Source organism: Camelus bactrianus, chromosome 9 (assembly GCF_048773025.1).
Source record: "Camelus bactrianus isolate YW-2024 breed Bactrian camel chromosome 9, ASM4877302v1, whole genome shotgun sequence".
NCBI classification, from domain to species: domain Eukaryota; kingdom Metazoa; phylum Chordata; class Mammalia; order Artiodactyla; family Camelidae; genus Camelus; species Camelus bactrianus.
The window spans coordinates 33,246,157-33,263,544 of record NC_133547.1 but is presented as its reverse complement, the minus strand read 5'-3'; the positions used below and the strand labels follow the sequence as shown (position 1 = coordinate 33,263,544).

The following is a 17,388-nucleotide window of genomic DNA, read 5'->3' as shown; positions in this document are numbered from 1 at the left end:
AAATATATTACTGCCCTGGGAATACAGATCGTTGGATTTATTGGGGAGATGCTCTCCACGGAAGTAAGAACGCATGAAGATGGAGGCCTTGTTATCTACTTTAGAGAAAATAACCCACCTCCTCCATCTGACTCGGTGTCCTGCACATATTCCCCAAACAGTCACTCATTCAATAATGAAAATGTCATCTTTTCTCTTTTTATTCATTATTATTATTTATTTTTATTTTTATTTAATGGAGTTACTGGGGATTGAACCCACGATCTTGGGCACGCTAAGCATGCGCTCTACCACTGAGCTATACCCTACCCCACTACATCTTTTCTCTTTTTATCTTCCTCCTAACACACCTTACATGCTCTCTCAGAAACATGGATTTGCACATGCAGCTGTATGTCACTGAAAAACGCCTACTCTTTTGTCTTTCTGCTGGTTTACTTCTTCATTTACTTATTTTATCTCCTACATGATTTGAAGATTTAAAGTTAACATCTTGGCTTTATATGAGGGTATCTTTTTTTTTTTGAAGGTATGCTGTTGCCTTTTTAAGGGTATCCTAAAAATCTATACGTTCTAAACGTTCTCAAGTAATATTAAAGCACATAACTTCTCCACTTAATGAATGGGGAATAGAGCATCATTAAGATATAGGTGCTAATTATTTGGGTAGTCTCACTAGCTAAGTAATTCATTCCCATGCCAAGCTAAAAACCAGAAATACTTCAAAATTCATGCGTCAGAAAAATTATAGATTTCAACATGCATGTCCCAGACCTACTGCACCAGTTGCTAGAGAAAAACCAAACCATAAATGTTCAATACAGAAATAAAATGAGCATATTATGTATTTCTACTGCCAAATTCCATCCCTAATCCTATCTCACTAACACAAATTTTTAATATAGTTAGTGAAATTCATTTAAGTTCTTGAAATTCTTTCAACAAACCTACTAATTACCTATTATATGCCAAGCTCCAGCCCCACTTACTTATTAACAGATGGCAACAAGTCTTCTGAAGAAAGGACGGAAGGATGATGAAAGTGGAGGTGCTTTTTATTTAGAGAGATCCTTAATAAAGTGACATCTGAGCCAAGATCTGAGGATGTGAGGGAGTGTGGGAGGGAGGGTGGGAGGGAGTGTGCCACGTGAGTGCGCAGGGGGTGAGAATTCCAAGAAGAATAAAGGGCAAGTCAAAGCCCAGAGCAGAGGTTATGACGGCCAAAGGGAGGAAGGAAGGAAGGGAGGAAGGAAGGAAGAGGAGGAAAGAAAGAAGGAAGAGAAAAGGAAAGAAAGAAAGAAAAAAGTGAACAAGAGGATTATCAGATGAAAACAGAAAGGCAGCCAAGGGCCAAACCAAATAAGCCCCTGATGACGACAACTTTTCTCATGAGTCACCTTTTCTCTATGAACAAACTACCCTCTTCAAGAATGTCATCCACTTTCCTGGCTTTAGCTATGTAAACTCTTCATTTAAAAATGTCATTATATGATTTATTTTATGACTTTATACAGCCTACTAACTTTTAAAAATATGACTTTTAACTTTGAGGGAAAAAAAGTCCATTCAGACCTATTGGGAAAATTCTGGCCAGCCAAAGTATATATAAAACTTTCCAGAGTTACAGATTTTCTTCCTGTGTTTAGTTCGAAACCTTTTAAAAAAGATAGTTAAATGAATCTTTCACTATATTTCCATGATTCTTAAAAAGCTGTAATGGAACAAAAATTTTCAGATTAGATGGAATTCTTATATACTTTTGAAAATTTAAAGATATAGAAGAGAATACATTACCTGGTTGGCACAAAATCTTGTAGCCAAAAATAGGATATCAGTGTTGATAAAATTATGGACAAAGAGGTTGCAAATCCTTTTAAAATATTATCCGCATACTTAATAACAGCAGCTATTACAAGGCCTCCCAGTGCCTGCAGAAATTTTAAAAGATTATTTCAAAAAGTAAACATATATAAAACTGCTTTGCAAAACAATCTCATTACTCAATAAAGTTTTTTAGGCTTTTGTCCTATAAATTTAATCCCCTTAAAGTAAGTGATTTTTAATAAACGTCTCATAACCAACAGACTTCCAGGCTTTGTTCAACAGCCCACTTATGTTAAAAGCTATCTGAGAAAATAACTACCAGCATAATCTGCAGTTTATTATAATGGAGTTTGACAATATTACAAATAAAATATCTACCCTCATCCAATTTAGTAATTAAGCATCACTTGTTCAGACAAATATGGGAAGACTGGACACTCTGATTAGTGAAATATTTTTACTTTTGATTAAAAATGAAGTGTAATATGAAAGTTATTTTACCAGCTTTTTAATAGCCTAATTTGGCTTTCTTTCTCTAGTTTCTTCCCAACTTAGACCAACTGAGCTCACTACAAACTGATGCTGGAGTTCCAGCATTTCTTGGCAATATTCTCATTCACTGACTTCTTCCTATTTAATCCCTCATACCACTGTACCCAACGTTTTCTATTTTACTCAACTCTGCACCCACTTCTTAAGGAAAGAGGGCTTCCCTCCTTGATGGGATAAAAGCCATCATACATAAACTCTCCTGACTTACCCTATCTCTACTTCAAATTTTCTCTCAATTTTCACTTATCCTTGTCTACTTTTCTATCTTGAAAATAGATGTATCCTTCCTGCTTTCCAAATACAACTATCCTTTGCCACCTTCACTCAGCTTCCCTAAGGGATCCCGTTTCTGACACTTCAGCTACCTCTAGAGAAAGACTTTGTGAATGCAGAGACTTGTGTCTTAATTGCCAGGATACTCAGTAAGTTTTTTTGGAAGATGAAATTACTCAACCCTTGAACAATTTCAGGTTATAAACCGAGGCAATTTAACAGGACTATTGCAGTATGTAACTGCAATAGGAGGCTATAACTGTTACAGATGTAAATATCTACATCTGCTTCTTCAGCCTGGATGGGCTGACCACAGACTTACTGTATAATGACTAGAATTATAGAAAAAGCGAAAGTTATATTTGTCCTCAATTTCAACTCTTCTTTTCAAACTTGCATTTTCATTATGTTAAACTTAAATATCACAAAGTTCATTCACAACCCACTTCCAGGTAAGTTTTCATTATGGCATTAAGACCAGTTCTATTTTAACTTTGCTGAATAAACTAGATATAATGAGAGCACTAATAGGAGACTTTTCTTCACATCAGTACATCATAGCTGCTTTGATTCTCTATATTGAAATAAAGTTTATTAAATATAAGACTTTAAATGCTTTACCTGAAGAATAACAACTATCCAGGTCAGCCGGTTATATCCCTGAAAAAAACCATTCTTTGATACTAGTTCTCCATCATAAATATATACACCCATTAATCCAAATATACTCCCAAAGAAACCTAAAAAAAAGTAAAGTCTATGTCATATGCCATTTAGTTTGTCTGGAGAGAAATTTTTCCATTGACATTCCAAATAATTTTATACTTAGCTTTTCCTTTTTGATAAAATTTGATTACTTAAAAATTTTTTAAGTTGGATATTTATATAAACTTAGCAAAAAGTGGTAGTATATTAGTAGTATATTATGACTATAAGGAAAAGACACGAGAATATAAAAAAGAACGGAGATCACCAACTTTGGAGCACTGAAAAAAGTATACATTACGTGACTATATGACTATCCCATTCAAATATTTGTAAAATGTTCACTTTCAGTATATTTTATTGTATCTTACATCTTCCTGTTGCTAGATCTAGATTTTCAAACATTCATACATGTAGATATAAAAGCTTAGGTATGTGGTATAGTATTTTTATTTAGAAATTTTGGAAATATAATAAGTAATACTAAAAAAAATCAGAGCTAAGAAATAGTCACAGGCAACATCAGAGTCTGTCATTACTGAAGTCTCATCATGAGGGACAGTCGGCGCAGTGAGAGCAGAAGTGTGTCTTATTCATTGCCGCGGCCCTTACTTCTACTATAGAGCTTATCACGTGACTACTGGATCTAAGATTTCCTGGAGCAATCCCAAACTACGGATAAAGAAGTGGATGCCTACAGATGTCACCTCTTTGGGGCAGTCTCTGGTACAATATGCAGTCAAAGAGCGCAGAGGAAAGCAATTTTTTATAAAGCCACAACCAACCAAAGTATTCCACAATGACAAGGAACCAAGAAGGATGTGAAATGTTCTTACTAAAGTTTTGTTTATGCCAGCTCTGTCACTTTAATATGTCTAATTTAGAATATGAAAATAATACTAGGATAATACAAAATTACACAAACTTTCAAAGGTATTCATATTTTTTAAGTTATAAAAATAACATGATAATTATAAAAAAAGTATAAGTACAGAATATGTACATGTTGGTATGCACAGATCTACTACATTCTTTCTATCAGTTACATAATACTCCATTGTTTCAATAGTAATAATATGAAATATGTATGTAATGCCACATGCAATGAAATGTTCCAAGTGCTTTGTTTATGTTAACTCATAACAATCCTATGAGGTAGATAATTTTATGCTCATTTTACAGATGAAGAAACTGAGGAAAAGAAACATTAAATAAACTTGCCCAAACTCTTACTGCTGGTTAGTGATGGATTCAAGATTTTAAGGCAGTGGTTTTGAAGTCCATGGTCCTAACAACTACACTAATATCATATTAGTCATTTATTTAACCAATCTTCTAAATGTTTTCGATTTTTTATAATTGTAACCAGTGCTGAAATGAATAAAAAGAAGCTAATTTAACTTTGTCTTTATTTTGAAGGTTCTTAAAACTTGATACATGTCTACAAATTTTGCAGAGAAACAAATAAATACTATGTGATAAAATGAAGGTTCTGTCTGTAATCACTTTTACTTGAAAACAGCAGGAAAGATGGACTTTAATCAAATTTGGAAGGTTTGTTAGACTTAAAATGCAGGCCATTAGGATTACAGACAATTCACTGTGTAGGGTGTGGAAGGGCCTGTTATGGCTGCTATCAGGAGACCTATCTATTAAGCTGATGTGAATACAAAAAAAGAGTGGTTTCAAAGATGAGCTCCAAATCAGAGGGACAGAGGCTTAAAAGAATGTGCTGATTTGCAATCTGAGCTGCTGCACACATGCAGCATCTTCCAAAATTTTAATATACGACAGGAATACTAAATTCTGAAATCTTTGTATGAGTCAAATGTTACAGTGCTGTATATATAAATAGTTTAAATATCTGTTCAAAGGCAATCTTTCAATATGTGGATTTTTTTTCTTTTAAACTATTTACCTTCAGCTAGAAAAATGTTATAGTATTTAAAAGCTAAAACATAACATTTTGAAATAAAAATATTAATATTTTAAAACTGACAAGAGTTTCTTCATTTCAAACTTCCTCTATTTATCCTTTTTTTTTCCAGCTTTCTTGAGGTATAATCAGTAAATTTGTAGGATTTTTAAAGTGTACATTGTGGTGGTTTGATATACATCTACATAGACTATAGTTGATAACACTGTATCATGTAATTGAAATTTGCTACCTTAATCTCTTTTTCCAGGAGGAAACTGTGTAAGTTATTTGCAACATCTTCCAGGGAAAGGTAGCAATGAAGAATAAAGGCTTCAAATGGTAAGGACAGAAATAGGATGCACTGCTATGTCACTGACCTAAAATTGTATACTCTTGAATAAAAGATATTCATTTAAAATAGTTTTTCAAATGGTAAAAACCTTGCCAGATACTTGGATCAGCAGCAGATTTTATAAAAGGCTTATTTAATTACAGATATATAGAAATCTTTATCCATAATAACATATTCACTATAAGAAACACTACTAGAAAATATTTGAAACTTACCAAGTTGAATATTTCTTATCCACACTGATTGTTTGGTTTCTTTCAAGATTTTCTCAAAGTAAACCCCAGCAAAGCCACTTGAAAAACATGCTGTGAGCACTGCCATGAGGCCTACAAACTGAGAGCCAGCTGAAAGTTCCTTAGAATCAAGCTCTTGAGAATCTGAGGGCCACTGAACAAAAAGAGAAACAAAACTGAACTTTAATTCCTATAATATTTTGCAAAATGCTTATTTACTGCCCACTCTTAGACCTTAAGGTAAAAATGCAACCAACACCGTTCTTGGGGATTGCAGAGGAGAGCTTCTGAAAGAAAACCTTAGAAAATCAGTTTTTTTCCCCCCATAGTGATATTACTGTCACAAAATATAATTTCAAAAAATTCCCCTAAAAAAGAGAAAGAGAACGAATAAATGTACAGATGCATAAAATAGGCCCTATAAGCAGTTCAGCTATAGACATTCAGAGCATGGAGTGTTGGAGCAGCAAAAATGAGCCCGGAGCTGTTGGCATTTATGGAAGATCCATGTGGTATCATGCTAACGATTCTGAGCTTTCTCCTGCAGGTCAGTGTTCCTAAAACTTCATTTACTTGCTTATCACCTTCATGGACTTTGTCAAATCTGTGTTCTATCTGAAGTATTAATTACTTGATATTTTAATTTAAAATACCTCACTTTTCAAAATTGAGTATCACATTTAGCTTACTGTAAGTGTTATCTATGAAAATATGAGTCTGATATGCCAGTTATATTTTTGAAATATCCATTTAAATAAATAACTATTAGAATATTTATTCAAAATATACATACCACACTCTGAGGAAGGTGATGGGGGGTGGGTTTGGATGGCAGCAAATTGACATGATTGGATTTGTTTTTAGACCACAATGGTGACTAAGCGGAGGCCGAATTTTGGGGGATAGGTAAGACTGAAGTAAAAAAAAAAATCAATTAGGCAAAAGATTACCTGAGGCACTAGAGAAGGTCTTAGTAGAGACAGACAAGGACAGAATCAAGAAGTATTAGAAAGCAGAATCAGAAAGGTCTTAGTGATTTGACTGAATGTACAGGCTGAAGGAAGAGTCTAGAACAACTCCTAGGCTGTGCAAATAATGACTAGAAAAAATAGAAATAAAGAACAGGCTTGGTGGGGAAAAGGTAAAGTTTAGTGTTGGATACACTGAGTTTATAAGGTCTATTGAACAACCAGCCAAAGACGTCCGACAGCTTTTAGGTATACAAATCTGAAACCAGGGCGAAAACAAGAGCTGATGACCCAGACTGATAGCTGAAGCTATCAGTGCGTGTTAATAAAAACCTCCAGAATGAATGAACTCTCCAGAAATGAGGACACACTTTAAGAGAGATAACCAGCTTATCAGTAACCCCAATATCTAACGGGAGTATCAAGGAAGAGGACCCCAGGAAGGAAACCAGTAAGGGACCATTCGAAGGACGTGAGAAGAGCCAGGAAAGAACGGTCTCAGGGAAGCTGATACGACAATAGGAAGGGAGTGGTCAATCTCAAATGTCCAGATACCCAGTTAAAATCAGCTTTATTTTACATATAGTGTCTTTTCCCCCAACTAGACTGTTCATTTCTTTGTCAGGTAATTTGATTTTATCTCTTTGTATCATTTACAGTCCCAATGTAGCATCTTGCTCAAAGGAAGCCCTCAAAAAAAGTCAGTTGTGAGAATATGCATTTATTTGCTTCAACAAATAATAGAACCATATTCTCCAAAATGAAGTTTTGAAACTGTGATAAAAATGAAAGGTATACTTATCTTGAATAGTTACCTGTACAAAAGCAACTCCTGTCATCAGAATTACTAGGGAGAGCCACTGGTACACACCTAATTTTTTACTAAGCATAGACACAGAAAATAATGCCGTCGTAAGAATTTTCAACTGATATGTGACCTGAAAAAGAAAACAGCTAATATTATTGTTTGTTTGTTTCTTTCTCAGAAGGACTACTAGAAATGTATTTTAAGTACCTGATAAGTAGCTGCATCTAGATTTGACAGTGCCACATAGAGTAAATTATTCTGAAGAGTATATATCCCTGACGGAATAGCAAGTTTAAGAGTTTCCATTGGTTTATTAAGAATTTCATCGTGTAGTATTCGATTCAGTCCTCTTAGACTACATTCTAGAAAAAACATGAAATGGGCAATAAGTTACATACCCTCTTTCTCTTCATTTTTCTCACCTGTAAAAAATGCACATTTGACTACATGTAGAGATACTTTTAGGTCTAAAATATACAGACATACTTCGGAGGTACCACAGGTTCAGTTCCAGACCACTGCCATAGAGTGAATAGCGCAATAAAGTGAGTCAAAAGACTTATTTTTGGTTTCCCAGTGCATGTAAAAGTTATGTTTATTCTATTCTATAGCCTGTTAACTGCACAGCAGGATTATGTCTTTAAAAAACAATGTCCATACGTTAATTAAAAAATAGTTTATTGCTAAAAAATGCTAACCAACACAGGTTGCCACAAATCTTCAATTTGTAAAAAGCACAATTATCTGCAAAGGACAATAAAACAAAGCAAACTAATACCTTTAATGATGCCAACATTTCAAATGTTAGGTAGCACATTAAGCAGAGCATATCATTACATTGTTTCGTTGGGAAATGAGTCAAATACATACATACACATAGGAATTTATGATAACCAAAACCTCAAAGTATTAATTTGTTAACCGGGTATTGTCACTTTATCATAGCAACATTACAATACCTTGTATTTTAGAATGCATTTTATCATCAGCCATTCATGCCTATTAATAACTGTGAAGACTTTAATCATACAAAGAAGGTAAATTAGTTAAGGAGTGGGTTTAGCTCAAGCGACAGAAAACTCAACCAACATTGGCTCAAACCCATACAGATTTGTCTCATATATCCCGAGTCCAGGTCCAAAGTTGCTATAGCAGCTCAGCGATGACATCAGGAACTTAAGCTCTCTCTGTGTGTATTGTCTTTTATCTTCTTGCTTTCCATCTATTGTCTACATGATTATTGCAACAAGGTTACCAAATGACTGATGCACCGCTGGTTCTTCTTTCTGGCAGCAAGAAAGAAGAGGAGGAAACAGTCGCCTAGCAGGCGTCTCCTCCCTCTCATTGACCAGGACTGTGTTGCTCGGCTACCCCTTGCTGCAAGGAGTCTAGAAAGTAAATGTTTTCTTCTACATCCTCCACATTAGTGAAAAGAAAGGGAGAAAGGAGTTAAAAATGGAGGACTCCTAGCTAGCCAACCCACAGTATCAATCACAAAAAAGTCCAAAGAACTTTAAGAGGTAAATAAACCCCAAAGAAAGGAGAAGTTCTAAGGAATCCTACCACTTTACCAACAATGACACTTTGTGAAAACTTTGATAATGAAAATTGTTTATAAATGAAAAAAAAAAAACTTTAAAGAATGCTATCTGGTATTCATCCTTTCTTCACACTAAAATAAGTCAAAAATTACATAAGGAAAATAAAAATTTTTAAGAAAGTTTTTTTCTTTGTTTTAGCAGAAAAAAATCTAAAATATTCGCTCATTTTAAATTAAAATTTTAAATAATTAATGTTATCATATATTTTTCTCAGTAGTTTAGCCAATTCTTGATATTGATAAACTTCATTTTTGCCAGTATGAGAGCAGTAAAATTGAGTCTTGTGGTTCTAATTTGATTTCTCTGATTGCTAGAGGCTGAGCATCTTTTTATACATTAATTGGCCATTCAGTTTTTCTCTTCTGTGAACTGCCTATTTATATCTTTGTCCCCTTTTTTATTGAGTTGCTTGCCTTTTTCTTATTTGGAAGTTGTGGAGTTCTTTGTACATTCTGGATATTAATTATTAGTGATTATATGTGATGTAAATATCATCTCTCAATCTGTAACTTGTCTTCTCACTTGGTTTGATACATAAAAAAATGAAAAAACATGTTTTTTATTTTAATGTACCCCAAATTATCTGTATTTTCCTTTACAATTTATTTGTGCTTTTTGTATCTTGTTTGAAATCATTCACAGTACCCAGGACATAAAGTTCTGTCTTTTAAATGTCAATCTTTAATCCACCTAGAATTTACTTTTGTGCATGGTGTATCTATTTATGCTTTGGTTTAATAAATAAAATTGGTTTATCACATCTCTCCATAATGCCAACTACTCATGTCAAAGATACCTTTGGCTTCACAGTACTAGACGAATGGATATTTCCAGTCATCTACATCTTAACAGCAAAAACACTGCTTTCTCAGTTTCCTATTACATTTTCATGGCTTTTTTTCCTATCTTGCTGGACTCCTCGGTCTCTCTTTGCTGATTCCTCCTACTCAGTCTGACCTCTAAATGTTGAGAATGTTACAATTTAGTCTTCAGCCTTCTTCTCTTCGTATATACTAGGTTATTTCATACAGCCCTTGACTTTAAAGCAATATATAAGTTGACAAGTAGTGCTCCATCTTCATATATTCTACTATGACATCTCAGTTTGAATGCCTTATAGACATCTCAAATTTAACATGGCCCAAAAAGAAGCCTCAATTTCCCTACAAATCTGTGTTCCACACATCATTCACTGCACACTCTTTCACTGAGTAACTTAATCTAAAAAGACAAGGAATAGGAGGACGGTATAGCTCAGTGGTAGAATGTGTGCTTAGCATGCACAAGGTCCTAGGTTTAACCCCCAGTACCTCTATTTAATAATAATAAATAGATAAATAAATAATCCAAATTACCTCCCCTACCACAAAAAGATTATATATATATATAAAACAAAAAACAATGAATTATTTCTCACACTGGGTTCCTCCTTCTTCCTGACCTTCACTCACCTAATCTACTAGCAACTCATTTCAGTTGTAGCTCAAAAAGATATCTCATAAACTTCCTCTCTTCTTTAACAGTATAGTCTGGGCCAGCACCATCTTCTTGCCTGGACGAGTACAATAGCTTCCAGACGTGATCTGTTCGTGCACTTCCATCCCTGTCAATACGGCTGCCATGTTGGTCTTTTCATTTGCAAAACAGGCCATATTTTAAACCTTTCAGTTATTTCCCTTTGCTTTCACAATGAAATTCATAGCCTACAAGACTATTCTGAATAGTCTGTTTTTTGAATACCAATTCAATCTCTCTTTGTTCCATTCTCCTCCCAGATCAGTGTGCTCTAGCCACACTGGCCAACGTGATAGTTACAACCCAATTCAAAAATGGACAACAGACTTAAGTAGACATTTTTCTAAAGATATACAAATGGTCAATAAACACATGAAAAGATGCTCAACATCATTAGTCATCAGGGAAATAATATTCAAAACAACAATGGGATATTACTTCATATCTACTAGAATTGCTATAATTTTTTAAAAAATGAAAAATAATAAGTATTGGTAACAATGTAAAGAAATTGGAACTCTTGTATATTGCTGGTGGGATTGTAAAATGGTGCAGTTGCTGTGAAAAGTTTCACTATTCTTCGAAAAGTTAAATTTGGTAATACCATATGACCCAGCAATTCCACTCTGAAGTACATATTAAAAAAAAAAATGAAAGCGGGGGCTTGAACAGAGACTTGCATGTCTACTGCAGCATTATTCATTGTTCATCACAGCATTATTCACAAAAGCCAAAAGGTAGACCAGCTCAAGTGTCCATCAACACATGAATGGATAAAATGTTATATAGATCTTTGACTTAATAAGGCTTACATCCCAAGAAGCACATGGCAGAAAATATCCTAAGTCAAAAATGCACTTAATACACCTAATCTACCAAACATCATAGCTTAGCCAAGCCTATCTTAAATGTGCTCAGAACACTGACACTAGTCTACTGTTGGGCAAAATTATCTAACGCAAGCCTATTTTGTAACAAAGAACTGAATCTCTCATGTAATTTATTGAATACTGTAGTGAAAGTGAGAAACAATGGCTGTATGGGTGCAGAGTGGTTGTAAGTGTGCTGGTTGTTTACCCGCAGGATCACATGGCTGGCTGGGAGCTGCGGCTGCCCAGCATCACTGAAGGTATCACACTGTGTCACCAGCCCAGGAAAAGATCCAAATTCAAAATGTTAAGTATGGTTTCTACTGAATGCATATCACTTTCACACCATCAAAAGGTCAAAAAATCATTAAGAATGTCTGTTAATTAGAAGAGTTTGTTATTTCATTTCAAGCCAGAGGGGAGAAACACATTTTAAACATTAAAATTAGGTTAGCTTTGAATTTGTGCTAAATTGGGAAGATAATAGATTTTCACAAATTATGTGTGCCTTGTTATTGAAAATGTCAGTTGCCTTTAATAAGTCTACTTGTAACTGTTTCAAAATATTTTTTCTCTCAAAAGGCAACCTGATTTTATTTGCTGGAATATTATGGTAGGAATGCTTACTGATATTACTTGATAATCATATATAGCCTTGGAACTTTAACATATACATAAAACTGTAACAGTATTAATAATTACAGTTGTACTTCCTTAGAACATTAAATGAGAGGAAAACATGTTTTAAAAAAAATCATCAAGTAGAACCATTGTAAGCTGGGGACCATGTGTACATATACACACACACTCATATACACACAATGGAATATTATTTAACCATAAAAAGAAATAAATTCTAATACATCCCACAATATAAATAAACCTTGAAAACATTATACTGAAATAAACCAGACATAAAAGGACAAACATTATATGATTCTACTTAGATGAAATATCTCGAATAGGCCAATTTATAGACATGAAAAGTAGATTAGAGGTTTCCAGGGGCTTAGGGTAAAGGAGAATGGGGGGAAGTTATTGTTTAATGGTTAGTTTCCATTTGGGATTAGAAAAGATAGTGCTGATAGCTGTACAATGTTGTTAATGTAATTAATACCACTGAACTGTGCACTTAGAAACAGTTACAGTTGCAAATTTTATGATATATACATATATATCAAATTACATAAAACTATGTCAAAGAATTAATAATGTAATATACCCCAAACCCACTGAATTGTACATTTTAAAATCAGTGAATTGTATGGTACCTGAATTATATCTCAATAAAGCTGTTACTTTTTAAACTATATCAAATTAGTCACTGCTCGACTTATCATGCAGCAAATAGAATGAAAAGCCTTGACTTTAGTAGAAAAATTATGACTCCATTAAAGTTCTAACGGTCACAGAATTATAGAATTTACTCATATTCTCAAATTACTAAAAATGTAAGAAACTGTTTCATATTTACAGCATTAAACAGAAGACATGAATCATGATATACATTACAATACCCTTATTACTAGACTAAAACTATCTTAATAAAATGAAAATTGAAATCTTCTTAATAGCAGGGCATTAGATAATGCAATGGTGTTCAAATGTGTAGTTATAATGTATACTAATATATATATATATATATATATGTATATACATATCTCATATGGAATAACTCCAAAACAAATAAATTGCAATGAATTAAAAACAAAAAACCTAGATACCTACTGCTGTCTTTGTAGACTAATAAAATACAGGCCATTATCTTCAAAAGTTCAGCAACAACCACAGCTGTAGAAGATAGATAACGAGGTCCCTCCTCTTTTAAAGTCCTAGAATAACGCATCGTTAGAACCAAACTGGTAGTCTGAAAGACCAAAATTCCCAAGGAAAGGTATTTTAGGTTGGCTGACATTGTTTTATCTTCATTTGCCTGAAAAACAAAATACACAGGACAAATAAACAAAATCAGAAAATACAAAAATTAGAAATAATAATAGAAAAACAGTAAGAGACTTCTCACAAGATATAGGAAATGCATTCCATCCTATCCTTCCTGCTAATTATAATTACAACTATAAAGCTTAGACCAAAGACAAAGCAACTACCAGAAGACTCTGAAAAGGTAAATAAAATAAAACAAACTGGCTAGAGATTTTAGATCTGAGTGATGATCCAGCAATGAATTCCCTGGGGGCTTTTTGCTACTCATGTATCTCACCCTGGGTTCACAACCTGGAACCACCAAGGGGTATATATCAACAACAACAACAAAAAAAAACCCACAAGAAAAAACCCACTGTCTCTAACCAAAGGATTAGGAAGATAGCAGCCCTGCATGATGAAACACTCCCAGCTGAGTGCTGCGTAATCTGTGGGGCAGAGCCTTGCTGACCATCCCCACCCTGCACTAATGACAACAGAGGTAGTGGCCTTCCCATCTCCTACCAGGGACTGAAGCCACAAAGACTATGGGGCAGAGCCTTGCCAACTATTACTGCCCTATATAAGGTGAATGTCAGCAAAGGGCAGCATCCTTCCTCCATCCTCAGTGGCTGTCCACTAATATAGAAGGCTTAAGTAGGAATTAAGGTCTGATAACACTCAAAACGTCCAGGATACAACCCAAAATAAGTATACTCATCAAAAGATAGGAAAAATCTCAAGTAGGATGAGTAAGGACAATGAACAGACAAAACAAACAAGATACAGATGTTGGAATTATCAGGCAAGAATTTTAAAGAAGTTACTACAAAAATGCACCACTAATAACACCAACAAGCAATTATAAATACTCTTAAAGTAAATTTAGACTCACATATCTGAAAAAATATATAGTACAGGAGTTCTCATGTACCCTCCACCCAGCTTCCCCCAAAGATCAAAGTTGCAAAGTTCCTATATTTTTCATGATGTAATTTAATATTAACTCCAAGAGGCTCACTTTAAATATGAACATACAAATATGTTAAAGAGTAAGTGGATAGGAAAAGATGACATGAGAAAAAAATAACTATGAGAAAACTGGAGAGGCTATATTAATTCTGGGCAAAATAGACTATATAAGAATTATTTCTAAAGAAGGACATTTCATAATGATGAGTCAATACATCAGGAAGATAAAACCATTATAAATGTACATGTGCCCAATAACACAGCTTCAAAACATATAAAGCAAAAACTGACCAAACTAAAAGGAAAAACAGGTAAATCCAGTTAAAATGTGGGTTTTAACCAATCTTTTTCAATAATTGATAGAATGCACACACATACCCCAGAGACAAAAAAACAAAAAACAAACAAACAAACAAAACCCAGAAAGAATACAGAAGATCTGATCAATCACTATAACTCTATAGACTTGAGAGATGCTCCACTAAGATTCTTCTTCAAGGAAGGACTTAATACAATGTGCATGGTCAGTCAACTGCCTCTCCATCTCAGGTCACATCTTTTGCTTTAAATTAATCTAAAGATCCAATCCTTAAACAAAATTCCTGAAGTTTTTTTTTGTAAAAATTGACAAGCTGATTTTAAAATTTATATGGAAATACAAAGCACCTAGACAACCAAAACAATTCTGAAAAGGAAGAATAAAGTGAGAAGAGTTAAACTACTGAAATTCCAGACTTACTGTAAAGTCCTAGTAATTAAGACTACTATTTACATAAGCACAGAAGAATCGATCAATGGAACAGGATAAAGTCCAGAACAAAATCCGTATATATTTGGTCAAATAATTTTGACAAAGTTGATAAAAAGGAAGCACAGTCTTTTCCACATGTACTTCTGGAATAATGAGATATCTGGGGTTTTCTTAAATGAACTTCTGCTTATCTGCCTCACACCAAATATTAACTAGAAATGGATCACAGAACTGTTATAAAAGCTAAAACTATAAACATTCAAGAAGAAAATAGGAGAAAATCATAACTACATAGAAATGGGCAAAGATTTCTTAGGATACATAAAGCACAAACCAAAAAAGAAAAATGTAGATTAACGGGACGGTATCAAAATTGAAAACTGCTCTTCCAAAGACACTGTAAAAATAATGAAATGTAAGCCACACCATGGGAAAAAATATTCTCAACACAAAAATCTGACCATGGACGTATATCCAGAATGCACGCAGAACTCTTACAACACAGTAAGTAGAACACAAACAACCCAATTTAAAATGGACAAAAGATTTGAATAGACATTTCACCAAAAAAGATAAATGAATGACTAACAGGCATATGAAAAGAAGTTCAACATCATAGTTATTAGAGAAATACAAATTAAAACCACAAGACACATTATACACCTATTAGAATAGCCAAAATCTTATCAATTGATGCTACAAGTGTTGAAGAGAGTTCAGAGCAAATAGAACTCTCAGCATTGCTAGTGGGAACGTAATGTGGTACAACCCACTTTATCAATCTATCTCACTTTTATAAATCTGCATTAGCAAAAGAATCCTAATGTGAAATCAAATTATAGCATTTTAGAGGTGGAAGATGCTTTAGAAATTATCTAGTATAATCTCTTCATTTTAAAATAAAGAAAATAGTGAACAGAGAAGTTAGATGACTTGTACAAGGTCATATAACTAATTGGAAATATCAGTTATATAGTTAAATATCGGGTTCCCTAGATCCCATTCCGTGCTACTGTAGAATTACAGAGGACTTCCTGGTGGCCTTTATATGGAAGGAGAACAAGTTGCCAGCAATCTAATTGGCATAGGTATCTGATTCCCCAGGAAAATGTCAAACAATGATTTCAAATCTGTTCAAAAAATTTCTTTCAAAAGAAAATCTTTTGTTTATTCTGTGTAACTAAGACCACAATGTACATGTTATAACAAAAATAATCTGATTTCTTTTCAAATGAAAATTTAAAGGTCAGATTCTAAGCCAGGATACACTATTTTTTACAATTTTGCTTTTCCATTTTCAAGTATAAACAACACCAATATAAACATTCACTGGGATAATACAGTTCTTAATTATTACTACAGTTCTTAATACTTAGTCTCGCACAATATGGGTCTCTGCCCCTGGCTCCTGACACAGGTTCCTGAAACCCTAGTAATTTCCTAAGTGGTAAGAACACTAGAAATATCTTTTGTTTTAATATTTGGCCTTGACTCCAGCTCCTGACACAGGGCTCCTGAAACCCTTATAATTTTGTGGGTAGAAGTGTCTTTTGTTCTAATGAGGCATCTTTGGGTAGGCTTATAGATGGCTCCTGGATGACAGCTGCTTACCAGAAAGATCAGGCCATGATTAGAAGCTTGGAATTTTCAGCCCCATTCCCTGAACTCCTCCACCCCTCATTCTCTTGGAAGGAGATGGGTTGAAAATGGAGTTAATGATAGATCATGCCTACGTGATGAAACCTCCATAAAAACCCCAACAGTATGAGGCTCAGAGAGCTTCCAGCTTGGTGAACACAGTCACACAGGGAAGGTGAGGCAACCCAACTCCCTGGGGACAGAGGTTCCTTTGCTGAGGACCCTCCTAGATCTTATCCTATATATTTCTTCATTTTGCTGTTCATCTGTATCCTTTATCATATCCTTTAATAAACTGGTAAACATAAATGTTTCCCTGATTTCTATGAGCCACTCTAGCAAATTAATCAAACCTGAGGAAAAGGTTGTGGGAAACTCTGATTTGTAACCAAGTCAGACAGAAGTTGTGGGTTACCTGAGGGCCTACTACTTGGCACTGGCATCTGAAGTATGGTGGGAGCAGTCCTGTGGGATTAAGTCCTTAAC

General features: G+C 34.2%; 1 protein-coding gene across 7 annotated transcripts in view; it reads right to left on the bottom strand.

Moving 5' to 3' along the window:
- SLC35A3 (solute carrier family 35 member A3) overlaps window positions 1–17,388 on the bottom strand; it is a 36,755-nt gene that overhangs the window by 5,761 nt on the left and 13,606 nt on the right. For 6 of the 7 annotated variants that reach the window (XM_074370037.1, XM_074370038.1, XM_045513248.2 and 3 more), the window contains 6 exons: window positions 13,347–13,551; window positions 7,841–7,995; window positions 7,641–7,763; window positions 5,840–6,011; window positions 3,271–3,389; window positions 1,795–1,928 (listed from right to left, as the gene is read on the bottom strand). In XM_074370037.1, the coding sequence (XP_074226138.1) occupies window positions 1,795–1,928; window positions 3,271–3,389; window positions 5,840–6,011; window positions 7,641–7,763; window positions 7,841–7,995; window positions 13,347–13,551 (908 nt within the window). The remainder of the gene's footprint in view (window positions 1–1,794; window positions 1,929–3,270; window positions 3,390–5,839; window positions 6,012–7,640; window positions 7,764–7,840; window positions 7,996–13,346; window positions 13,552–17,388) is intronic. The other variant, XR_012509150.1, reaches the window with a different exon arrangement.